Source organism: Podarcis pityusensis (genome assembly GCF_964106645.2).
Source record: "Podarcis pityusensis genome assembly, chromosome: 4".
Classification (NCBI taxonomy): domain Eukaryota; kingdom Metazoa; phylum Chordata; class Lepidosauria; order Squamata; family Lacertidae; genus Podarcis; species Podarcis pityusensis.
In genome coordinates, this window is record NC_138027.1 from 81235850 (window position 1) to 81263071 (window position 27222).

Consider the following 27222-nt stretch of genomic DNA (forward strand, 5'->3'; position numbering starts at 1 on the left):
AGCGAACTAGGATTCAGTTGCTAGATCAAAGTGGGGCTGTGCATATTGCACAGCACTTAATGCCGCCTAAAGCTGCAAGATTTCTTTTGTGGAGAAAAATCACACAAATAGTATAACAAAACCCATAAAGGTGGAAAGTGATATTAGATATGAGTGCTTTATGTAGGCCTGTGGAAGAACATTCTTTGTTTAAATCAACCTCAGTTGCAGTTAATAGCTATTTCTTTATAACTCTTTGTTTGGTCTTCTTAAGGTAGTAATATTGTGCTTGCTTAGCAAGGTGGCAGTCCCATTGACTCAGCAATTGATGAGTGACTCATTTCCTAAGACAGATTTTCAGGAAGGAGAAATTACTTTCCATGTGTTCTTTCCTTGTTCTGTGTCCAGTGAAGAGCTTTGGTTTCCAGCAGTACATCATTTCCAACGGGAACCAAAACAATTCAAACCTGTTCACATTCTTGCAGACCTGAAAGTGTTTCCTGCACTTGATGAGATTGTACTAGTTTTGATACACAGTAGACAGATGCAAAATGATTTGGCTCTCTTCGTGATCTATCTGATGCACAAGCCTCTTTAAATGGTTACATTCCTGGATTGGGAATCTGCTGTGTGTCCACAAACTTCCACTTCTCCTTTCTCCTTACCGCATGACTTAATAATCTGTCAAATCAGTTTGCTGCGATGTCCTAACCAAGAAGCTTATTTGAGCCCTTCAAGCCAAAATTGCAAATACAAATAAAACCGTGGTTTCCAATCCTGGTTTGTTGGGCTCATTCAAACCACAGTTCAGCAATTTGAATGGCACATAAAAACTGTGGTCTAAGAATCAAAGAAAATTTATATTCACTTAGTGGATATTGTGGTATATTTTTTATTCGACAAGGAATGTGCTGATTAAACCAGGGCGTAGCATCTCCTGACAATACTTCCTTATCCTGTGTATCTTTACCCTGGTTACTTTTTTAGAATATAAAGTGTGGACAGAGAATTAATGACTTACCCAAGATAATCTAGATGCATCCAGGTTCTTTGATTGGAGCATATAACATATAATGGAGCATATAACATTGATTAGAGCATGTAACATATAAAATGAAATTCACCACTGCAATGATTTTAGAAATTCATGAAACTTTCATGTGCAGAGGCAACGTGCCTCTGGTATAACTCAGCTTAGTTATGCAAGGGGGTACAGTTTGGCTTTCCCCATCATTAAAAAAAATATCCTGATAGGTAATGATATTTTCTCATTCTTCCTGATTTTTCCTTTTTATTCACCCTGCACTTTCTGTCTTACTGCTCTGAACTCACCCGTAGTAATGTCATTCCTACTAAAAATATTGTCTACCTGCAGTATCTAGCTATGGTTTAACTCTGCATCCACACATGTGGAATCCACTTTTGCCACCTTCTGGGAGGAGAAACTGGTATTTCCTTGCCACAGTTTGAAGTGTGATAAAACTTGCAAAATTACTTTGAGCAGACTGCTGCAGGAAAGGAAAAGATGAACAAGTGATGATAGCTCTATCATCCCTGAAAATGTTGTGTCTGCACACAGCATATGTGAAAGCCAAAGACAGGCAATAGCATGTTGGTATATTACTACTACTACTACTACTACTACTACTACTACTACTGCCTTTTCATTAAAATGGTCCAAGGGGTTGTTCAAAAACTACCCAGCAAGAACAACTATAGACCCTTGAAGAAAGGCCAGATTTAACAGCACACACAAAACTACCATTTCAAATATCTATAAAACAATTTGTGACAGTAAAAATCAATTACTGTCCAAGGCTTAGGCAAATAAATGTATCATGTTTATCAAATATTATATGCTTATCTGCCATATCATAGCTTGCGCAAAGACAACTGCTTTATCAAGCAATAACTTCATGTATTGTTTGAATAATATAATCTATGGTGTTGCCTTCAGCCTTGAAAACAAATTGTCAAGATTTGGCTCGTAAGCCCCTTCCATAATGAAGACCTGGATGATTTGTGAAATTTTTCATCCTATTCATATGCAGACAATATTTCACATTTAAATCATATAATCTTTGAAGGCAGCATACCAGCTGAATAGTTGATCCTGCAGTTTATAGTAAGATGCAGTCCACTGATACAATAACAGGTGTGTGATGCCAGCATCAATTTGAAACAGATATAACATGCAGGCAGTTAACTTTTACCATTAGGACTTGTTCGGTGTAGATACTTTTTTAGTCTTTTGATGAATCTTGACTAGTTACCATGCTATTCCAGTAAAGAGCATCTGAATAACTGAATCATAGGGAACGAGGGAAAGTTCCTAGGGTATCTCTGTGTCAGTGGTATTGACATGGAAACATCCTGTGGCTTTGGCTAGCCAGGAAGTGACATGTGATATGGCATTCTCAGTAGCAGCCCCTATTAGGGAGCTTCCTCCTGATTCCTGCTCAGTTGTCCCTCACTCTGGCTATTCTTAGGCACACCATAGAAACTTGTTTATTCTGCCTGTAATTTGCAGTTCCATAAAGATTTCCATTGTCCAAAACAACAGAATGCACCTTTGTAAAAAAATATTATTTGGATTAAGAATGTGTTTCCTGACTAAACCTAATGCTTCAAGTTCATGCTTTCCATTTGATGTTCTTGGTCTGTATGCAGAAAGTGAATTCATGTTTGATAGAGTCAGAATTCATTTAATATAAGAAAGAGAAGTTAATACTAGTTGTCTCTGGAGGGTCCTTGGAAAATGAATTCTTAGTAGAAGAGGCTCACATGCTCTTGATAAAAATAAAATGTGCTTCAAATTGGGGGAAAGAGAGTTGTGAAAGGCTGTTTTTACTGCATCTATATTTTACCGGTTTTTAACTGACATTATTATCATCAATATTTCACTGCCTGACATTTAAAACATGGTTTAATCTTCAGTTTTCTTCAGAACCACCTTGCTCATATTTATTTTGGATATTTCCACTATCTTAGACTGTCAGAATCAATTCAGACATTAATCAAATGTGTGTTTGGATGTTACTTTGTCTCCTGTTTGCATACAACTCCCATCTTATGGTGGCTGTATTGGCTTCTGGGCTCAAATTGAAGTAGTTTTAGCTTAATTCAGCTTAGGATAATGTAATTTTTCCAGACTTTTTGGTTCCATATAGGTTTAGTTTGGAAAGTGATACAAACTTCAGTGGCCCTGGTCTTGGATTCCTCTCACAACTTTGTGAGCACAAGAGACAGGGCCTTCTCTGTGGTCGTCAACACATCTCTACAACGCTCTCCCAGAAATCCGGCAGGCTCCCTCTTTGTGTCTGTTCCACCAATTATTGAATACATTATTCTTACTTTGATTGGCTTTTAATGTGCAACACTCAGGTCTATAGTACTGTACGCACCTGCCCAGAGTTGGGGCCCATTTAGCTTAATGGTACTTACCGGTAACTTCTGAATAAACATGTATAGGATTGTACTGTTAGCTTTATTGCTTTAATGGTTTAACCTTGCTACTATAAGGTCGCATGTGTGTATATAAGAGAGAGTGAGTGAGTTGTGTTGTATGTTCTTTTTTATTATTTTTAGAAATCATAGAATCAGAATTGTAGAGTAGGAAGGGACCTTGAAGACCATCTTCAATGCAGGGATTGAAACTGCAACCTTGGCATTATCAGCACCACACTCTAACCAACTGAGCTTGTTAGTTGTATTTGTATGTATTTATTTCCTGCCATGGAATTGCACCTGTAGAAAGATAGGACATTGTGCCCACTGCCCACCATCCTCTTCCTAGATGGGTATTGAATGCTGTGTGGAAGAAATTCTGGCTTAGAAGTTCTACTTACAAATTAGGATGTGACATTTTTACAGAATGACATAAGCATGAAGGATATGTTGCGATGTACAAACTAGACAACGAGACTTCTCCCACTCTCCCACCATTCTGTCCCATGCTTTACAACTACAACAGCTTCTACTTTCCTGACACAGAACACTGGGGCTAGGGGAACAAAATATTTTTGGAGGAAACTGGTTATCTGGACATTTCGGTCTGGGTTCAGGCCTGGTTTGGGGACAAAATTGACCTTGGTTGCCCTGATGGATCATCTCTTCAGGGAGAGAGACAGAGGAAGTTTAGTCTTGTTAATCATGCTGGATCTCTCAGTGGTTTTTGATTCTGTTGAACACAGCATGCCCTCGGATTCTGTCGGTGGGCTGAGGGTCAGAGGCACTGGATTATAGTAGTTCAACTCCTACCTGTGTCCTGAGCAACCCCAGGACATCCCTGATGTCCTGCAGTGCTACACACACACACACACACACACACACACACACACTTCCAGCCTCAAGGCAGCTGTCCCCAGGTCTGTGTCCTGCAGAGCAGTTGCAGCAACAGTGGGACACCCCCTGCCTTCTTTATGTACTCTTGCTACCCAGAAGCCATAATTGTTCTTCCCTCTTCAAGCCACTCCTGGTTCTAGGAGTCAGTGCAGCAGGGATAAGAGGGATTTGACTGGCTTGTCCCTCACCTCAACAGTCTCTTCTTCTGCTCCCAACACATCTTGCACACCTTCATCTGCCTCACACTGCTCTGAGCCGCCTTCCTCACCATTCCCTGTCTCATGGGTGGCACCAACCCCCATAAACTTCTGGTCCCCTCTTCTGGGTCAATTTCCTGCCCCCCTGCCTCCGCCACACACTTGTCAGAGCCCTGCCAGCCCCTGTCAACCTGCAGAGATGGTTCCTTCGAGTGGCGTTGAGTGACTGTGCCTCAGCCCCCTGGCAGTTAACCGTAAGGTGCTGCATAGCAGCATATGTTTAATGTATATCCGCAGCTGGGAGCAGTCATTAGATTTGGAGTGAAGTGTTACCAATATAAAAAATGACCCCTCGGGCTCAATTACAGAGAAATAAATTCATAAGAAGCCAGGCATCTCTTGAATCAGTAACTGGACACAAAAATAGGCTGGGGGAGGGCTAATAAACTGAGACTGAATATTGACAAGACAGAGAACCAGTGGATGAGTGGTTCCTGGATCCAAGAATTGGGCCTGGTATGTCTGCCTGTTCTGGATGCCCTTGGAGCAGGTACACAATCTGAGAGTATTGTTTGATCTCTCTCTCAATAGAAGTCAATTGACCTCTGCGGCATGGAGTGCTCACGACCAATTTTTTTACATCACTGTTAGATTACTGTAATGAGTTCTATGGGCTTAGTTGGGACTCTACAGCTAGCGTAGACTGATGTGGCAAAGTACTGAGTGGTATATCTGGCCGAACACATTTATGCTGGTGCTTAAGGATCTGCACTGGCTGCTTGTTCACTACCAAGCCAAGTTCAAGGTTTCATTCTTGAGATATAAAGGTCTAAAGGACTTGGGACTAGCATACCCAGCAGACCACTTTTCCTGCTATGGGATAAGCTATCAAAATAAAGGCTAATAAACGTTAGATGTGATGCCTAGTTGTGGCATCTTGTTTTAGTCAATCGCAGCTCTGTTTACTTATTTTGTTTGCTAACCATCACATTAAGATGCACAATGAAGTGTCATATTGTACCCTAAGGGCAGATTTCACTATCTATGCATTCAGTAAACAGGCAGCAAGATAAGTGTTGGGTTGTGAACAAGTGGTAATACTTGTGACAGGCAGATACTAATATCTTTGTGTGCTTGGTGACTTTCCACAACATAAAGCCAATCTTCATGGTAATCAACAGTGAAGGCAATTTCACTGGCACTCTGTTTAGAAATGCTGGTGCAAAAGCATTCTTCTATTAAATTTTAGCAAAAGCTATACACTGATGAGGTAATGCTAAGTTAGGGCAATACAGTTGTGATTTACTAGTCTACTTTCTCTACCCTACTTTTAACTGATAAAATACAATCTGCTGATTTGTTTTGTTATAGTAGCTTATAAATTAACTGGTGGAAATATTTATAATCTATCAGAAATAATTTATATGCTGTAAAACTAAACAATTCTCCTGTAATATTAAGCATTCGTGTACCTAACAAATAATAGCCTATCATAAAACTCAGGAAGCTCTCAATGGAAGCCCTGCAGACAATATGCATTCCTTGTAATAGCTTGATTTAATTTGACAGATTGGATTTAATGCAATAAATTCTTCAGATTTTACCGCAACTGAGTTTAATCTTACTTGGGGGGGGGGGGGGGGATGACAGTGGAAAAGCACAGATGCAATCTGTATTTGTCCTTTTTTTTTTGTCTTTTCTAAATTCAAGTTACTGTAGCTGTTCTGATAGATGACACTTTGGTATTTTTCTCATGTATCTTTTTAGATACATACAGACCAGAATGAAGGCTATAGAACAGCTCAGAAAAGGAAAGGCACAGACCTTTTCATTCACAATATTTGATTTTTTTCTTAATAAACCTTACATGGGAAGGAAAGTAGATTCAAAAAGAAAACCTTAGAACCAAATCTCAGAATCAGGTATGACCCAATTGAAATCAATATAACTAAACCATCAAATGGTATCAAAGTACCACTGATATCAGAGGGCTTCAGATGCACATAATGTTGTATGAAATGTGTTTATAAGCACTGTGTCGGAGAACACATAGTAACAAGAGGTACATGGTGTGCAAATGTCAAGTGTACAGGGAATAAAGTATCATATCCAGCTACTTTGTTAGGTATATGTTCTGCCATACAGAAGTTGTGTGTGTGTGTGTGTGTGTGTGTAGGAGAAAGCTATTGCAGTCATATCTTGCTTGTGGGCTTCCCATAGCCATCTGAGTAGCCACTGTGGAGGCTAGAAAGGGCTTTAATCTGATCCATCAACCTTCTTTTTCTGCTTAGTAAAGGTAAAGGGACCCCTGACCATTAGGTCCAGTCATGGCCGACTCTGGGGTTGCGGCGCTCATCTCACTTTATTGGCCGAGGGAGCCGGCGTACAGCTTCTGGGTCATGTGGCCAGCATGACCAAGCTGCCTCTGGCGAACCAGAGTAGCGCACGGAAACGCTGTTTACCTTCCTAGAAGAGTGGTACCTATTTATCTACTTGCACTTTGACGTGCTTTCGAACTTCTAGGTTGGCAGGAGCAGGGACTGAGCAACGGGAGCTCACCCCTTCGCAGGGATTCAAACTGCCAACCTTCTGATCGGCAAGTCCTGGGCTCTGTCCTAGGACGCGCCACCCGCATCCCTTCTTCTGCTTACTAGCACACAAATGTATGCACTGGGCACCCTATAGAAGCAAAGTCCTCTTGATATGCAGCACTATGGTCTGTGGGTGTCTGTCTAAGTACAGGTGGTGACCATTTTAGGCTCATCCAAATGATGTGCGATTGCCAGCGCCCAGGTCCTTTTGGATCTGGAAGAGGGAGGAACATGGTAGCGGTGGAATGGGGTGAGGAACGCTGATGCGCCGGGGTGGTGGTGGCCGGGAATGGAATCCCCACATGAAATTATTGTTTCCTATTGAGCCTGAGGAACTCCTGGGGCTCTACAATTATTTTTAAAGTGAAAGCAGACATGTTGGTCCATAAGGTGGGTGGGGGAAATCCACAGGCAATCCTTTTATTAGGGCCAACTAAAATTGTGGCAGGTTTTTGAGTTATCTAGATGTGCATCTGCGTTGGCACAGATGCTGTACGTAGAGAGCTGTTCCCATGCACACATGTAGACTGTTTACTTACACGTCCGCAGTTAAGAGGAAGTGCATCACTCATAAAGGGGAAAAAAGTATATGTAGATAATGCAAAGGGGACATGGGTGGTGCTGTGGTCTAAACCACTGAGCCTAGGGCTTGGTGATTGGAAGGTCGGCGGTTCAAGCTCCCATTGCTCAGTCCCAGCTCCTGCCAACCTAGCAGTTCAAAAGCACATCAAAATGCAAGTAGATAAATAGGTACCGCTCCGGCGGAAAGGTAAACAGCATTTCCATGTGCTGCTCTGGTTCCGCCATAAGCAGCTTAGTCATGCTGGCCACATGACCCGGAAAAACTGTCTGTGGACAAACGTCAGCTGCCTCGGCCAGTAGTGAGATGAGCGCTGCAACCCCAGAGTCGTTCGTGACTGGACTGAACTGTCAGGGGTCCTTTACCTTTACGACCATGCAAATTTATATACAGATGCAAATTTATATGCACTATAGTTAAAATAGCAAGGCAATACATCTCACCATAGTTGTGAAGACCATGACCAGGTTTGTCTGTGTGCCTGTTCAGTCTGTGTCCAGCTCCTAACTGTTGAAGTGGCCCTGCTGTCCCTTCTTGGTTATCTTTGAAACTGGACTTGGACCAGGCAGCCCTTCAAAGAGAGGACTCATTCAAGCAGAATGCTGTCCTCTGACAGAACTTCAGAAAAAGGACTGTCCTATGTAAAGTAGGAGTTACAGCCAACCTATGCAGATCCCACTTGCTAGATCATTTGTCACTTGGTACCTGATTACTAAAGATTCACGGAATGTCACAGCTTTAATCACATGTGTGTTCCCCCATTACCCCCCCCCCCAAAATGTGCGATGGTTACCTAGTCTCATATCTCAGTATGCAGCTTATATATCTTGCTCTTGTTTAAGAACCCAATTTTATTTTTTATTTTTTTATATAATAATAATAATAAAAAAACCTGTCAGGTTTCTCTGCTCTGGAATCCATAGAAAATTGATTTTTCCACCACCTCCACAGCTTTCCTTGGTTTTCGTGCAGCATAAACCAAGACCTATGTTTTATTGAATCGAACCCTTAGACAGTACATCATATTTTGGAGAGGCAACAATTTTGCACTTGAGACCTACACTCAGTGTGAATTCTCCAGAGGACTCTTTCTACCCCAGCAGTTTGACATACTGTCCCTTTTACTGCTTTGCCGTGTTTAACAGTTAGAAGTAGAGAGGAAGGGCATGTAAAAGCAGGAGAAAGTGAAAAGGAGACTGAACAAGACGGAGAAAGGGTCCGAGTCTTTGTATTTGGAATGTGGGTAAATGATCCTTCATACATTCAGGTAGTTTGATGCACTGTCAACATTCTAGGTTGCCATGTTTGCGTACTTCAAAGGGCAGTTAGAAAGAATAACACGACTACACACTGTGAAAACAACATAATCAAGAAACATGTCTTAATAGCAACCTAAGGGTTATGGTTCCTCACATTCTCTGGGATGCTTGCAACAATGTACATTACATACATCCTGATTATACTTGCATTGTTTATGTAGTTTCCAGTTCCAGCTGGCCTTATTTAATCAGAGTTGACATTATTGCAATGTAGATCTACAGCTGAACAGGAGAAATGAAGAGTGACATAATAAGGACTATTTCCTTGGTTTCTCATAAAGACTTTCAGTTGAGTCTTAGCGATAAAACAAGGATTACTCAGTGTTTCTGGCTACCTTCTTTCAGGAAAGAAAATGATGTCTCCCGGCATAATGTATTCAGAAAACAGTACTTTGTTTCGATGCAGAATTTGCAACTTATGAACCATTTGTGACAGATTGATATTGATTTTGCAGGCTTTGTATCCCCTCACCCTGCCAGGGTAAAATATAGGCCTCCCTGCTATTAAGTGGTTTCCCTCTTTTCCCCCTCTCCTCTAACGCATACAAAACATTTTGAAACATGAACAGTGACTTAGCTTTTATTTCTTCCCAAAGCAACTTTGTGAAACAACATCATATTAGCTCGAAACACTCTTTTTTTTAAAAAAAGCATGTTTATTTCTTTATTGAAAGTTAAAAAGCACATAATTATATATGCACTAAACATGGTGAGATGTAAATAAAAGAGAGAAAAAGAAAAAGAGAACAGAAGCCGTATAGAAGGGAAAGTAAAAAAAAAAAGGGGGGGGGAGAACCCAAAACTGTATACTTTACAAAGTTGTTATTATACTTCACCAGATCTTAACCTATTGCATTCGTACCTTGGAAGTTGAATGGAATCTGTTCCGGAAGCCTGTTCAACTTCCAAAATGTTCGGAAACCAAAGCGTGGCTTCTGGTTGGCTGCAGGAAGCTCCTGCAGCCAATTGGAAGCCGCAGAAGCCCCGTTGGACGTTTGGCTTCCAAAGGAACATTCGGAAAATGGAACACTCTCTTCCATTTATGAATAGTTCATGAGTAGAAAGTGAATATGCACACAACCCGTGTTGCAACTGCAAGCTGTTGCAGCCAATATTAACCAAAGCACAGCTGCACCCAATAGCTGTCTACCCTGCCCTTCTTGTGAATAGCTTAGCTTTTGCAATTTGGGACCTCCGGAAAGGAAAGAGTTGAAAATAGATACCATAAAAACATTATAGTAAACCAAATGAAGATGGTGTTCTCTGGGCTTAGAAACAATGTGTGCATATTACTGCGCACATACGAACTCATATTTTATATTGGGGGGGGCGCATAGAAAATAAACGCTGATGTAATGAAGGAGTAGCATAAATGTTGGATATTCAATTACACGTTATAATAAGCTTGGAGGCTTCAATATTGTTTCATTACCATACACAGCCAGTGTTGTTTATTTGTTTGATTAATATGCTGCTCCATCTTGGTAAATAATTTATCACTGGTAAATAATAGCATACTCCAGGACTATTTCTTTAGTCATACTCTTAGAACCTGGTGTTGGAAAAGTGATTTAAAAGGTTCCAGAATATTGAGGTATTTGTAGGCACTTTCAGAGGCCCAGGGAGGCCCAGGCCACTTCCAGCTTTTGAAGCTCCTAGCCATACTAAAAATGCAAAATGAAAAAACAGGAAACTAAAATAAAGGCATGCATATATCCTTTGCAAAATGCAGTAATTATCGAGGAAAAATCTAGCTTTCGTACAGTGTCAAAGTTGGAATTTTGGCTGTGTACACACTATACCTTTAAGGCACGTTCAAAGCATGTTCTTTCCCTCAGTTAAGGGTTGCTGGGAACTGTAGTTCTGTGAGGGGTAAACTACAGTGCAGTCAATAACCAAAGGCCTGCTTGAGATATTACAGCCAGCAAATATGCACAGTTTCCTTCTCATGGGGCAATTATGCACATTCTCCATGCCTGAGAAACATGCACAGTGGCTGGTTGATATGCATATTAACTGCTCAACTTAGTCCCCCTTAACATTTACATGAGTGTTGTGTACTGTGCAGCTTGCATTTCCCCATGGCAACTATTTCTTAAAACAGTCTTTAGAAGCTGGAGAATTATGAATTCTAGCATTTAGGACTTTCTTGGGACTCTCAAAAGCTACAGTATGGTTCTGCTGTCATTCAGATAACTCATACCTGTACTGTATATGTCTACTCTGAAGTAAACCCCACTGAGCTCAATGGGAACTACTCCCAGGTAAGTGTCTGTAAAGGGACTTGGGTGGCGCTGTGGTCTAAACCACAGAGCCTAGAGCTTGCCGATGAGAAGGTTGGTGGTTTGAATCCCCGCGACGGGGTGAGCTCCCGTTGCTCTGTCCCTGCTCCTGCCAACCTAGCAGTTCAAAAGCACGACAAAGAGCAAATAGATAAATAGGTACCGCTCCGGCAGGAAGGTAAACGGCGTTTCCGTGCGCTGCTCTGGTTTGCCAGAAGTGGCTTAGTCATGCTGGCCACATGACCCGGAAGCTGTACGCCGGCTCCCTCAGCCACTAAACCAAGATGAGCGCCGCAACCCCAGAGTCATCTGCAACTGGACCTAATGGTCAGGGGTCCCTTTACCTTTAAGTGTCTGCAGCCTCATCAATCTCATTAGATTCTCATAGGGTCTCCCATCTGCTATCAGCCATACCATCTCCTATAGAACATTACATGGGGTTGGCCTAGGATGCAGTCTTTCTTATGGCTGAATCAAATATTTCTGATGATTATGGTACAGTCCTCATGTGTCACACTTCAGGATTCAAGTAAAGAGCCATTTGTTTAAAAACCACCACGTATTTAGATTGTTGTCACATCAGCTGTAATTGTGTGGGTTTTTGTTTTCTTTCTAATGTGGAAGGTGTTCTAATTTTATTTTTATTTTTTTTGGTAACAGCCTGAATGTTAATGATTTCTCTTTTCGGTTCATTTCTGTTTTGATAATGGTGTGTGCTTATTGGATATTTTGATTCATTTTATAATAATATGTAACGAAAATCAAATTAGAAAAAGAAAGCTTCCTCATATGAAGAGTGTGCTGTTTCTTAAGCTATAAAAGATAGCTGTAGATTTAGGAAACTTCTGTCTCCTGCGTTAAGGGGTGTGGGAGAGGACTGGATTATTGATTTGAAATGGGAGCTCTGAAAGCTCATAACTTTGGGAATATACTTTGGATTTTCCCTAGGCCAGTGAAAGGCATGTAACCTGAAATATCTGTGGATTTTTCACATACTCAGAACTTGCAAAATTCTTTTAAAAACTGTACCTGCAGGTGGATGTAAAAATAATTGCAAACAGTGGGAGCTCTGCACCTTGAACAAAATATTTGCAACAGGTATAACTTAGCCATTTTCCATTAGATATTTCTGAAATTCGAACAGAATCATACTTCTGCCTGGGCCAATTCAACATGCCAATTTTTATACCGATAGGACAAATTGTCTTTATTTTATAATGAATCATTTTCCAGTCTTCCTCTCCTCTCAGCTATAAACGGTAGAACATTGAAAATGCCAGCTGCAGTGTAATATCTTGGGATCACCCAAGAAAGATGCTTAGCAAGAGGTTCCGGGCCAACAAAAGGATTTAACTTACAGTATTTGTATGTTTCCCAGTAACAGGGTTTTCTGGGTGCCTTGCCTTGCCTAGGTAAAGGTAAAGGGACCCCTGACCATTAGGTCCAGTCGTGGCCGACTCTGGGGTTGTGGCGCTCATCTCGCTTTATTGGCCGAGGGAGCTGGCGTACAGTTTCCGGGTCATGTGGCCAGCATGACTAAGCCGCTTCTGGCGAACCAGAGCAGCGCAAGGAAACGCCATTTACCTTCCCGCTGGAGCGGTACCTATTTATCTACTTGCACTTTGACGTGCTTTCAAACTGCTAGGTTGGCAGGAGCAGGGACCGAGCAACGGGAGCTCACCCCGTCGCGGGGATTCGAACCGCCGACCTTCTGATCGGCAAGTCCTAGGCTCTGTGGTTTAACCCACAGCGCCACCCGCGTCCCTTGGGTGCCTTGCCTGATCACTATTAAATAGTGATCAGTTGTTTTTTTAAAGCAGCATTAAAATTGTCAGTGGCAGCAAGTAAAAAACTAGAAAGATGCACAAGAATGCTAAATGTACCCAGCAGATCTGGAATTCAGTGTATTAAGAGCACATGGATCTAAGGTGCTTGAAAACATACTGAAAATAGTATTGGCAAAGACACTAGGTAAGCTTCTCTGGGAAGGGCATTCTCAAAAGGCACTCCAGATCTCAGGATCTGGGTAGTTTTGCCTCCCACACTCCAATGCACAATAAATTTATGGAACACATTGCCCCAATATGAGGTCATGGCTGCTAGCCTCCGGCCATGTGGATTATGCGTTTGTCTTATGGGATGTATAAAATTATGCATAGAGAAGTTTTTCTTCCTGTCTTGTAATATTAGAACTTGGAGACATCCAAATGAGCTGAATGTTGGAATATTCAGGACAGACAAAAGAAACTACGTCATCAGAAAGCGCATAGTTAAATGATGAAATCTGATCCCAAGGAGTAGTGTTGACCACCAATTTGGATGGCACTAATAGAGGATTAGACAAATTTATGGGATATAAGGCTGTCAACACTATTAGCCATGATGGCTATGTGATACCTCCATGTCAGAGGCAGTATTTCTCTGATTGCTGGTTGTTGGGAATCACAACCTGTTGTGCTTTTGGGTTTTCCATAGGCATCTGGTTGGCCACTGTGAGATGAAGAAGCTGGACTAGTTGGGTCACTGGCCTTATTGAGCAGACTGTTGCATTCTTATGAGCACTATGTAAAGTTTAGAACACTATTGCCTATTCTGATGGGCAGATATTCTGGGTTTTGGCAAATATTCTGGGACCACTGGCATGCAACTGATGTGCTTCGCCATTCAGCCAAGGCACCTCTCCCAAAACATCTGTAAAGCTTAGCTTAGCTTGGAAAAGGATGGTAGCTCTATCAGCCCTGATAGATAAACAGACGCCTCCAGGTATATGGGACAATATGCCTCTGACTAGCAGATGATGGGTTTGGAGGGAGAGTTGTTGTTTTCGTGCCCTGCTTCTTTGCTTTCCAGAAAGCTGGTCAGTGTGGGAAATAGATGGTCTAACCCAGAATAGCGTTTCTGTTGTTCTTAGGCTGATGCCATCACCAGTGTATAGTGCACTGAGAAAATCCACTTAGCTGCCTCAAAATATGCCACCTCTGATGTATTGAGGAGAATACTCTTCACTAAGATGTCTCAGTAGCAGAAGCATAGCAGGTCCTCTACTGCTAGTTGGAAGGTAGCAATTGACTTGTAGAGTGGGTGGTGCCACTTCTCCCATTATCAGCAATGCCTAGCTGCTCTTAGGTAACTCCTTGAGAATCAGCAAACCCCTTTCATTTGCTACTGTGGAGTCGGATTTTTACAACAATAATTTATTCAGTATTTGTATTTTTCCCAATAGGAGATGCATAAGAGATAAGATCAGCCAAGGCACTGAAAGCACAAGGGTTATTAGTTTTATAGCTAGCTGTTTCGAAAGCCAGTACAATTTTTAAAAAGCTCTTATCCAAACAAAACAAAAGTTTCACCTTGATTTTTTTTAGCCTGTAAATAACATGTTTAAACTAACAACAACATGGAAGCTCTCCTTAAGCTAATGATACTGCATTTGTAATGGGAATATCTTTCCCTGCAAGGTACAATGACAAAAACCCAACTGCAAGTGGTAATCATAAACCACAGATTAGCAATAGATTTTTTTTCCTTTTCTTAGCTGGTCACCTAGCAACTTTGCCACTACCTGCTGCCATTGCAAATAAGCTGAAGATAACAGCTTTGTTGGTAATTACAGAAATTAAACTTTTACTGACACAAATTAAAACCAGAACAGATAAAATGAAATGGGTTTAAATTGAACCAAGTTCTCTAGGAAATTATCCCTTTTCAAGCTCCCAGCTGTTGAATTTGCAGTTCCCTCCTCCCTTAAGTTCTCATTGTGCTTTTTGTGAAGGCTAGGTACAGAGAGGAAAAAGGAAAAATAATCAGTTAGTCTATACTGCTTTTTACAATTGCCAGTGGAAGAAATGTACTTGCTAATCCTCTCAGAAATGCTTAAATGACCATCATCCAACAGTTTAGATAAGAATAATAATATTAAGAAATTGTATGAGGCAGTTATTTTTCTGGGATTCATTTATTTAAATGAGCATTCTGCCCTCTTCTAAGGGCTTTGAGCAGGTGAGATGTTTAAAAAAACAGATTAAAAACATCTAAAAAGAAATACTCCCCCCCAGTAAACAAAATATACCTTCTATTGGCTTCATCCCCAGTTTTTTTTAAGTGTATTGTTTTTATTTTTAAAAATTACCTCCCACTTTTTAAATATGCATATAAACTCAAAGCAGCTTATGACATTCAGGTTCATATGTATAAACAAATCAAAGCTACAAATGAAAATCTCAGCCCCGTCATAAGAAAGATCTTCTGGGATATTGTTTTAGATTTAGTAAAAGAAGCCCTTGTAATGCCAATGTGTTTCCTGGGGTAATCTGGGGGTTCTCTAGCTCCAGAAGAAGCTCAGGGTACAGTTCATCTGTGGACTTTATTGAGTTGGTAGATTTCTTCATAGTGCATAGTACAGCATTTGCTTATCTGCCAAGGGAGAGAGGTCTTGCATGTAGACTTGCCAACAAGTATGCTGGGGTTTGTGGGGATGGAACTTAGTTGGCAGGAGCAGAGCCCTGCAAACTAAAGTGGATGACCGTAGATCACGGGCAGATCCTGGCAACAGAATATGGTGAATAGTGAGTGGAGCAAGATCCCAACTCAGAAAGCCAGAAAGAGAGCGTTGGGATGGAATCTGGCGAGTTGGTGTGATAGTCTGGTGAAATACGACTGGTCATGGATACATTTACAGTTGTGAGCAGCTACTGAGACTGACTGTTGACGTGCCTCTGCTGTTCAAATATGGATGGTGAACTTTAGTGAAAGTTCTCATTAGTAGTGCTATTTTTTTTGGGGGGGGGGAGTGTGTGTGCCGGAACTCACCATGAATGCCTTCCTTGTTCTCTTATAATGGCAATGGCGTTCACCTGAAAGGTGCCAAAACTTGAGTTCGGGCTAGAAATTAAAACCCCGGTCATAGGATTAAATGAAAGGAGATGTTCTCAAAGGTGTATAAAGCCCAAGCTATTCATGAAAGCATATATGACGATTAACTGGTACAGGTAGAAAAAGTATTACATCTAAGCATGTTATTTAAAAAGTAGCTCAGTATGCTCTTGAACTACAATGCCAGAAATATTTGGGGTGGAGGGCTCATGGTTATGAAATCCAAATTAATTGTCCTTCCAGTTGTTTTTACGTATGTCCTTTCATCCCGAGAGTTTAGATGTTCAAGTGATTTTTAAAAATGGAAATAGTAAATTTATGTAGCATGACACCTAAATGATCAAAGGAACCCTGTAGCACATTGCTTTTAGCTGCTATACCTGGGTTTTGATCTTTAGTTGCAGGGAACCAGCACCACCTTCTGTGAATATTTGTGATTGACTTTACATGGTGAAACTGCAGCAGGCAAACTGATTGGCGTATCATTTCTGGAAGCTCTTTCTTGTATTTTGTTTCCATTGTTCAAGTATATAACTTTGCCAAACTGATTTGGACTCACATTGCTAAGGGGACTTTTCAATGGAGGCATAGCCAAAGGTACAGGACCGAAATCCTGTACAGGCAGACAGAAATAACTTTAAAATCTGGGCCTGACAGCCGGCACCAAGGTACCTGAAGAGGAAGCAGGTTTCTCCTCTTCCTCCCGGTGTTGCTGCTGTTTTGAAATGGCTGGTGCCTTCTCTTAACTCTCCAGTGCATTCATTTCCCAGATAAGCTCCACCAGCCATACCACAGTTCCAGTGCATTTTGGCATATTAAATCTGAATTAAGCACATGAGTTCACATTTTCTGCTCTCCAATCCCATTCTGGATCTGGGGTCTTTGGGCCCGATGAGAGAGGTGCCAGGGGCCATCTCTCCCTGCCCAATACCACAGCTGCTCCCTTCACTTCCCCATGCAAGTGCAATGGAATCCTTCATCTCACTGATGTACTCAGCTCCTCATCTCTCTACTGTCTTGCATTCTGGGGTCCTGGAATATCTCACTGGCAGTCCCATGCCTAGCATATTAATGTGAGGTTAGAACTTTAGATAAGCGGGAGTTAATACAGTGTGCTGAGGAAGTCCTGGCAGAGATTCCAAGTGCTTTCCTTTTTTAAAAATGAGAAGACTGGGTGAGATTGCAATATTAAAGCCTCATCTGGAAGCACCCAGCAGCTTAGATTCAATGCTAGTCCTACTCAGAATAAACCTACTGAAATTAATGAGCCTAAGTTAAGTCATATTCCTTAACTTCAATGGGACTACTCTGAGTAGGATTGGCACTGAATGCCACGCAGAGAGTAAGGTTTGGGCCCTGTGGGCATTGTAGGGTGCTATCTCCCTGAAGGACCTATGTGGGAGCAGTGGACTTAGTTTGGTTGTCTTGTTGAGGCACAGTAACAAAGTGAAGCCAATTCTCCAAACAGGTCTTCTTTCCATCTGCATGGAAAAGGGAAGCAGGGGATCCTGAGCCTTTCTTGTTGTTGTTGTTGCAGCTTGCTTGTCCACATAAAGCTAAAGCCTGTTTTAGTATTACATGCAAACCAGGCAAGTATTTCATGGAATTAATGGGACAATGATTGGATAAAGAAATAGAAAGCATTTCAGAAAATCATTTTCTGGAACTGGAAGGAAAGTAATGCAATTTACCTGAGTGAGAGTCTCTTAGAATTGTGTGCTGTGCAATGTATACCTAGTTAATCCTGGCAATGTTGCTTTGGCTCATCTGTATGTCTGATTCTTTTCTTTCTCTCTCTCTCCCCCACCTCTTCCTTAGACTGTCTACAAAGCCTGGCTCTGTTCCCAGTATTTTGAAGTCACACAGTCTCACTGCAACAACACAATTCCTTGCAAGCAATACTGTTTGGAGGTTCAGACAAGGTGTCCATTTATATTACCAGACAACGATGATGTCATCTATGGAGGATTATCCAGTTTCATCTGTACAGGTAGGACAGATTTCAGCATTCGTTATTTGGCATCTCTCTCTGAACACACCACCGTATGATACGGCAAAGTATAGTCATTCCCAAAGGCTTTCAAAGGTTGTAAAGCAATGGTGTCCAAAGGAAGCTTGAGAGCAACATGCCCGTGGGTGGGTATGGCTGGGGACAACCTGCCCTTGTCTGTGCTTCTGCTTCCCCGTCACCCTGCTATTCCACTTCTATCAGGTGGTACAGAAATTCCTCACTTCCTCCTTTCTACCCAAGAGCCCTATGTCTGAACAGCTCCCACTTCTCACCCACCCCCCTCTCTCTGTTGACTTACAGTTCTCAGATACAAGTGCATGCCAGGCTAATCTTATTTGTTCTCTTTCTATTGGGTATAATTTATTTTAGCGCTCCTGTGCACCTCCTGCTCAAAAGCCACAGTTGCTCTTGAGAGAGCTTCTCATGCTGTTGGTTGAGCTCTTGGGTTCCTTCTCCCACCTAATTATTTTTTTCATGAACTGCATAACCCAATGCCACTTCTTGCCACTGTAGCTTGGCAGTTCCACTCTTTGTGCCCCTGCTCACATTGGTAAGTGATGGTGATTCCTGGGTGATTGCTGGGCTAATATTGCTGATAATGCACTATGACCTCACCGTAGGTACTTCCTATTTTATTTTTTTACAAAGGACCACATTTCTTTGCATTCTGCATGTCAGGCTGGCCATTCATGCAGCCTGTCAGCTGAAAAAATGGCGAAATGGTTCACCTGTCTAAGACCTGTTTAGCTCCCAACTTCACTGTTGTGAGTAATCAATAGCTATTCCCCCTCATGGCTATGTTCTGCTTCTGAATACCAGTTGCTAGAAAGAGACAGAGGGGAGAGTGCCCTCATGGTCCTGCATCATCATCATGTTATTATTTATATCCCGCCCATCTGGATGGGTTGTCCCAGCCACTCTGAGCAGCTTCCAACACATATAAAAGCAATAAAACATCAAACATTAAAAACTGCTACAGGGCTGCCTTCAGATGCCTTCTAAATGTTGTGTAGCTCTTTATCTCTTTGACATCTGATGGAAGGGCACCACTGCCAAGAAGGCCCTCTGCCTGGTTCCCTGTAACTTCATTGCTTGCAGTGAGGGAACTGCCAGAAGGCCCTCGGAGCTGGACCTCAGTGTCCAGGCTGAACGATGTGGCTGGAGACGCTGCTTCAGGTATACAGAGCCAAGGCTGTTTAGGGCTTTAAAGGTCAGCACCAACACTTTGAACAATGCTCAGAAATGTACCTCGGGTTACAGATGCTTCAGGTTACAGACTCTGCTAACCCAGAAATAGTACCTCGCATTAAGAACTTTGCTTCAGGATGAGAACAGAAATCGCGTGGCGGCAGCGGGAGGCCCCATTAGCTAAAGTGGTACCTCAGGTTAAGAACTGTTTCAGGTTAAGAATGGACCTCCAGAACGAATTAAGTTCTTAACCCGAGGTACCACTGTACTTGGAGCCAGTGTAGATCCTTTAGGCCAGGCACAGGCAAACTGGCCCTCCAGATGTTTGGGACTACAATTCCCATCATCCCTGACCACTGGTCCTGTTAGCTAGGGGTGATGGGAATTATACTGTGCCCCTTCTGTGTGTAGAACGCATACACTGAGCTCAGCATACTTTCTATAACTCACTAAGCTACCACATCAAATTCCTGATGGAAAAAAAGGGACTTTGGTCACATCTTCTCCTTAACATAATTAAAGGAGGAGAAATTCTAGGTTTTGCAATACTGCAGGGAGAATAATTAATTATTGAACAGGAACCTTTTATCATGCTTGCTTTTGACACTGCTATTAACTGTAACATATGCATACAATATCATGGCTAATTAATTCTGTTGAACATGCAGGGCAGAATAAGTTATTCTTCACTTTTAGACATTCACAGCTAATACATATATATACTAGGGAGTCTTATATGCCCATACCAAGCCCAGAGAAATCTGCAAAGTCTGACATAGCAGAAGGACCTGGAGTCAGCACAAATGCCACAGCCAAAATACCAGCCTAGCCCTGGTATGTACAAGGACTACCTATCCCAAAGTGGTAGGAGGAAGACCCACACAGAGATCTGCTATCCCAGGTGGTTACTATTATTTACCTTGATGCTCCTTTGCTCTGTCTGCAAAGAAGGCTGAGGTGCCTGAGATATCATAGTAAAAATACAGCCATACAATTGTTAAAAATCTAAAAACTACAAGAACAAAACATCAGCATAGCACAACAAGAACAATAATTACACTGTTAGATTCAATGAAATTTTACCTCCTGAAAGACCAGTGAACAGGCATGTCTTCAATTGACATGTTTAAAAATTAATGGCAACTGCTCTTTCCCAAGATGTGCATTTGGTCTTGACCCAGTATACCTGAAGGAGCATCTCCACCCCCATCGTTCAGCCCCACTGAGGTCCAGCTCCAAGGGCCTTCTGGCGGTTCCCTCACTGTGAGAAGTGAGGTTACAGGGAACCAGGCAGAGGGCCTTCTCAGTAGCCCACCCTGTGGAACACCCTGCCATCAGATGTCAAGGAAATAAACAACTATCTGACTTTTAGAAGACATCTGAAGGCAACCTTGTTTAGGGAAGTTTTTAATGTTTGATGCTTTATTGTGTTTTTAATATTCTGTTGGGAGCTGCCCAGAGTGGCTGGGGAAACCCAGCCAGATGGGTGGGGTATAAATAAGAAATTATTATTATTCCACAGCTGAGGTGCCGCCACAGAAGAAGCCCTGTCTCAAGTCACCAGACCATGCTGGTCAGGAGGGCCTCTCCTGCCAGCCTCAAAGCAAGGGGGCATTAGGTATTAGGAGAGACACTTGGGCCCTAAGCCTTTTAAGCTTTTTGTATGCCAGCACTAACACCCTCAGTAACTCATGGCAGGCTGTATTGTGCTTTTAAAGACCTATGATCCCATCTAGCCTGATAGCTACCAGTTGCAAGGTGGTCTTCAAAAACAGCCTCAGGTAGAGAGCAGATATAAGGCACCAGGAATAGCACTCTCCCCACACTTGGTTTTTCAGACCATGTGTGACTGTACATCAGCAGCATTTATAATTCTGACCAAATCACTAGTTCTGTGCACCGAGTAAATTGTCCCATGAACATTTATGGATGTGCTTTTCTTCCATTTTCAAACATGGACTCTACAGAGAAGTTCCCACTCCATAAGCAGTGAGGTGAGCAGAAATGGCCTTACATAGACAGCATGTGCTCCCAACCTTGTGATCTCTCTTTCTCCCGTTCAATTTAATATTTACGTGTTATCAACAGGAGCAGCAAATCACCATTCAATAATAAGAGTTTCTCTGAAAATAGTACCAGAGGGCTCATGCCATAAACACATAACAATACACAGATTGCAGTTGACCCCTCGTATTTTTCAGTCGTCGTGCTCTCCACAGGTGGCAATGTTTTGCACTTCTTATGCATGAAAGAGTCTGAAGTGGCAGCCTGCAGTTCTGGTTGGCTGGTCTTCAGCTGCTTTCTCCTCTTCTTGCCTGCAGGTCTGAAACAGGAGGGGGAAAAATGTAGGGCTTATTTAACAGGCCTCTGATCACTCTGGTTCCTGGGAGAGAAGAAATCTCTCCGTTTTTGAAGTAAAGAGGAGGCTGTTTTTGGAACTGCATCTTTCTCCCCCTTCTCTGCTTAACAGGGCAACTCTGTTTAAGTGTCATGAGTTAGCCTGCTCTCCCTTCAAGTATTTTGTTGGTGCCTTGAACTGTGGGGGGGGGGGAGATACGCATGTAGAGTGACCACTTAGACATCACTTTTTTATTTAAAAAAAGGAGATATGAGCTTTCCCTTCAAATTCCTTAATGGCCCCCATTCAGGAGTTGAATGGACTGTACTTGGCAACTACGGTAAATTTGCATGTGTTGACCCTTATCCAAGGTATGGAGAACTCTTGGGGTATGCCTGAATGTCTTTCAGGAGACAAGGCTGGGATCAGGCTTGTACCAAGGTCAAGCAAGGTTCATTATGAAGAATCTCATGTCAACCTGAGGTCCAGTGCCGAGGGTCTTCTGGTGGTTCCCTCACTGCGAAAAGCCAAGTTACAGGGAACCAGGCAGAGGGCCTTCTCGGTAGTGGCGCCCTCCCTGTGGAACGCCCTCCCACCAGATGTCAAAGAGAAAAACAACTACCAGACTTTTAGAAGACATCTGAAGGCAGCCCTGTTTATAATGTTTAATAGACTATTGTATTTTAATATTCTGTTGAAAGCCGCCCAGAGTGGCTGGAGAAACCCAGCCAGATGGGTGGGGTATAAATAAATTATTATTATTATTAACCTTCTTACTTATGCCATAAACCATAGAAGAGGTTTAGACTGACACACCTATTCACAGAAATGTCTACAGGACTCCTATGAAGGATATATAAATTATGCTAGAATACAAATGCCAACAATTACAGGCCTGGTGTGTTATAATTCTTATCCAAAGAGCAATGAGAGGCTCGTAAAATAGCCTAGGCCTAAAAGTAGCAAGAGGCACTGTGAAGTTGCAACAATTCGGGCATTGAAATCCCTGCAAAGAAGTATAAATGCTGTGGAGAATTTATGGCTGATCTGCCCCAGCAGGGATGCTAAATCTGACCAAATCTTGGTGGTCAGTGACCGTAGGGGGAAGGTAGTTGTTTATACACTAAAACAGGGTTCCTAATTCAGTTTTTATTTGTGCCGGCAAACCGTAATTATTTTGAATTCCAAAATCTGCTATCAAAAAATCTCCTGCCGAATCAAATAATATAAAGGTATCCAAGCTCCTACTTCTTAGGCCCTTTATGATTTGCTAACAGCTGCCTGGCTAAAATATTTATAACCCTGTAAGGCAGAGGAGTATTCTGTGCATGAGACCAAGTCTCTTGCAAACATATTATATCATATTGCTGGAGCAAACAAAAAAAATTATTATGCACCCAACATGCCAGATTCCAGGAAAGTATGTTAAGACCTTTTTGATTTCTAAAAAATAGACTGCTAACAGACTAGGAATTTTGGGCCTCTAACCTGGGCATATTTCATCCAATACCTACGTTCAGGCCAATATAATGAATATTCCTTTCTTGTCCATTCTGGATTTTATTAAGATAGGTGACAAAGACAGGAGCTATGGCTCAAGAATTTCTTGCTCCTTCCTCTCAAGTTGCCTTTTCCAGACTGCAGTTCCCTTTTCTAACAATTACATGGAACCAATATCTAATTTGCAATGGGGGTGGGGCTGTTATTTGAACAACATTTTAATTCGATTAACAGCTCTCCTCCAATCAGCAATCATGAATTAGAGACCAAAATTTATCCCATACATATGGCTCCTGAAAGGTTAGTTCAATACTGCCTCTCTAATCACAATTAGACAGATGTTTGCAATGTAAACCATTTCCTACATTCAGGGAAGCCCCTACTAAGAAGGCTTGAATTCCTGCTTGCAGTTCAGATTCTGTTTTCATTATTCTGGTGGGTTTCTTCACTGGCCACTTTTGAAGGACCACCGGTAGAACATCTGGGAACCGCTTTCTAAAAGAATTTGGTCCATCTCCTGAGTTCATATTGGTGTAAAAACAGGTCTCTGGGTTGAATTCAAATCCTGATAGGGACAATTAAATGACATCAATCAGATTCAGTAGCTAGAGAGCTCAGACCTATCCCCGTCTTGATATACCTTCAAACCTTTGCCAACTTCAGCTTGGTAGGTCCTGTCTGTGGGGCTACAGTCAGAATTCCTGTCTCCACTAACACAACCTGTGTACCAATTATGGCATTCAAAGCAGACACTTCCTTTTCCAAAACATCAATTCTGCTAAAGATTCCCTCTGTTGATTGTTTTGCCAAGAGACATTGGTCCACATAAAAGTTCCCACACGGAACTTTTCAGTCTCTGTTGTGGCCAAGTACAATATACCAAAATTGTTACTGTGTATTGTTGATGTTTTGGTATATGGAGGAAGCTGAAGTTGCCTGGGAGCTTACGCACCATCTCCCTAAAAGTGCAGTTCAATTGACCAGTTAGCTAAGCTTTCAAGAGGAATATGTAGCAAAATCTCTTACTTGGGTAAAAAGCCTCATTTCTTGCACACTTGCCATGTAAGGAACCAGGGCTGTCTACATAAGATAAATTAATTGCAACCTGCCTCAAACGCTTTGCAGTTACCTCTGCCTCGCTTGCTCCCTTTGGTATTTACACTTTGATACAACATATATTCATAAACATTTATCTGAGTATTTATTGTTATTTTAATTTTATGTAACTGTTGAATGTCATATGCTCTAATATAAAACAAAGATATGTCTCAGTGCAACCATGCTAAACAGTTTAAAGATGAAAATGAATAAAAACAACAGCAATAATAATGGCACATATTTATCAAACATTTTGATAATTGTGGTCCATGTAAGGCTTTTAATGTATTTTTATTAAAGATTTCTTGGCTTTTAACATTAAACTCATCTCCTGGAATTTGAGCCAATAGATTGCAGTCTCAAAGTTTTTTTACAGCCAGTGAGCAGGACACTGCACAAATGCTGTAGCAAAGTGCTATTGATATTTAATTGTTGTGTTTCAAATTCTGTGAACTATGCATGGCTTACCACTGCTATATTTTTTGTAATGATAGGTAACTGGGGACACCTAGTGGAGACCAATAAACATTTCAACCCATATTCAATAGATACTGTGAAATATTCAGAGGGTACAAGCTACACTAACAACTTAACTGGTTTAATAGTCATTTTTCTTTCCAGGAAACTTTGAAAACTATAGGGGCTCTTTGGGGGGATGGCAGAGGGCCTACAACTCTTAGCATTATTTGGGAGGAAAGCCATGAGGTTATGCTGATATAAAAGCAATATGACAGCTTTATGATAAATTGGAAACTATTTATTGAATATTGCCTTTTAAAAAAAAATTGCCTCTCCAGTCAACTATCAAGGCGAGAGCTGACAGCAGCAAGTTAAATTACATCAAATGAATTGCAACTCTGCCAACTGAACGACTTCCTGCTTTTTGTTATATGGGATGGGGTAATAAGCAATAGGGATGCAGGTGGCACTGTGGTCTAAACCACTGAGCCTTGGGCTTGCCGATCGGAAAGTCGGCGGTTCGAAACCCTGCGACGGGGTGAGCTCCTGTTGCTCGGTCCCAGTTCCTGCCAACCTAGCAGTTCGAAAGCACATCAAAGTGCAAATACAGTGGCACCTCGGGTTAAGAACTTAATTTCGTTCTGGAGGTCCGTTCTTAACCTGAAACTGTTCTTAACCTGAGGTACCACTTTAGCTAATGGGGCCTCCCGCTGCCGCCGCACGATTTCTTTTCTCATCCTGAAGCAAAGTTCTTAACCCGAGGTACTATTTCTGGGTTAGTGGCGTCTTTAACCTGAAGTGTCTGTAACCTGAAGCGTCTGTATCCCAAGGTACCACTGTAATAGCAATGGCATCCAACTGAGAGTTGTTGGAACTGGGTTCTGGCTGAAAAAAACAACCCTGCCTGTAGGAAAATAATTTTTCTTTTTTCTAAGTGCTAAAGTAGCTGCTGAGCGACGCAGCAAACAGACATTTCTGCCAGCTCATGGAGAATTAACCCCCTTTTTTCATTTTCTTTAACATCCTAAAAGATATAGCGGCTTCATGGAAGGGGAGTGGAACCACCATAAGTCCAAATTCAATACTTTGTAGGAGGCCAGGGCACTCTTCAGACTTGTCATATTTAATAAGAGCCCCAGTATCTCCTAACTAGTGTCAGGTGCCAAAGACATATGGTTAGAATTATATATCAGTGTACAGTGGTACCTCGGGTTAAGTACTTAATTCGTTCCGGAGGTCCGTTCTTAACCTGAAACTGTTCTTAACCTGAAGCACCACTTTAGCTAATGGGGCCTCCCACTGCCGCTGCGCCACTGCTGCACGATTTCTGTTCTCATCCTGAAGCAAAATTCTTAACCTGAGGTAATATTTCTGGGTTAGCGGAGTCTGTAACCTGAAGCGTATGTGACCTGAGGTACCACTGTACTTCATACCACATTTTGAGTCTAGGAATTTGCTCTCAGTACCAGAAGTGAATAGATCTTACAATGATTTTATGCAAAAGTCTACTTCTCATTTTCCTGTTGAATAGCTACTTCCACCAATAAGCTGACTATAAAGTAACGCCCGCACAATGTAATGTCCTAACCACTGGGAATCAGAAACTTTTGCTGAACCACCGCAAATTACCCAGAGATTTTCCAGTAGATCCTGCCTGGCCTCATTGCCTACTCCAGCTCTAAATTATGTAACAGTAATTTTAAAAAATAAATAGAAGGTAGCTTTAAATAAATGTTTGGACTCTTCCCCCCAGCTTATTGTTGCCTATCTGCAGGAAGTAAAGGTAAGTGGAATGAACAAGAAAAGGAACTTTTACTACCTTATAAACAGATGGTGACAACTACGCGGCCCTAAGGCTAACATTCTGGCGCATCAGCTGGTTTCGTTCACTGGAGTGAATTAAGTGCAACAGTGTACTTCCTCAAGCGGCTTTTGAGCAATAAGTACACCTAAATCCTCAGCACGTTTTCTTGAAAATCAACCCCGTTTATTTCATTAAAACCTCTTCCTCCATGCTGGTATGCTCAGAATCATACGTAACGTAAAGTGGTATAGAAGGTTCAACTGTGAATAGTTCCGACTGAATCAGTAACTTATTAGCAGCTTCTTAATACTCCTAGGAAAAGGGATGCGGGTGGCGCTGTGGGTTAAACCACAGTGCCTAGGACTTGCCGATTAGAAGGTCGGCGGTTCGAATTCCTGCGACGGGTTGAGCTCCCGTTGCTCGGTCCTTGCTCCTGCCAACCTAGCAGTTCAAAAGCACATCAAAGTGCAAGTAGATAAATAGGTACTGCTCTGGCAGGAAGGTAAACGGTGTTTCCGTGTGCTGCTCTGGTTCGCCAGAAGCGGCTTAGTCATGCTGGCCACATGACCCGGAAGCTGTATGCCGGTTCACTCGGCCAATAAAGCGAGATGAGCGCCGCAACCCCAGAGTTGGTCACGACTGGACCTAATGGTCGGGGTC

General features: G+C 41.9%; 1 protein-coding gene across 2 annotated transcripts in view; it reads left to right on the top strand.

Annotated features, from left to right (window-relative positions):
- The window catches only part of NALF1 (NALCN channel auxiliary factor 1), a 338973-nt gene that overhangs the window by 304823 nt on the left and 6928 nt on the right, over positions 1-27222 (top strand). For both annotated transcript variants that reach the window (XM_081003220.1, XM_081003219.1), the window contains exon 2: positions 17983-18154. In XM_081003220.1, coding sequence (XP_080859346.1) covers positions 17983-18154 — 172 coding nt within the window. The remainder of the gene's footprint in view (positions 1-17982; positions 18155-27222) is intronic.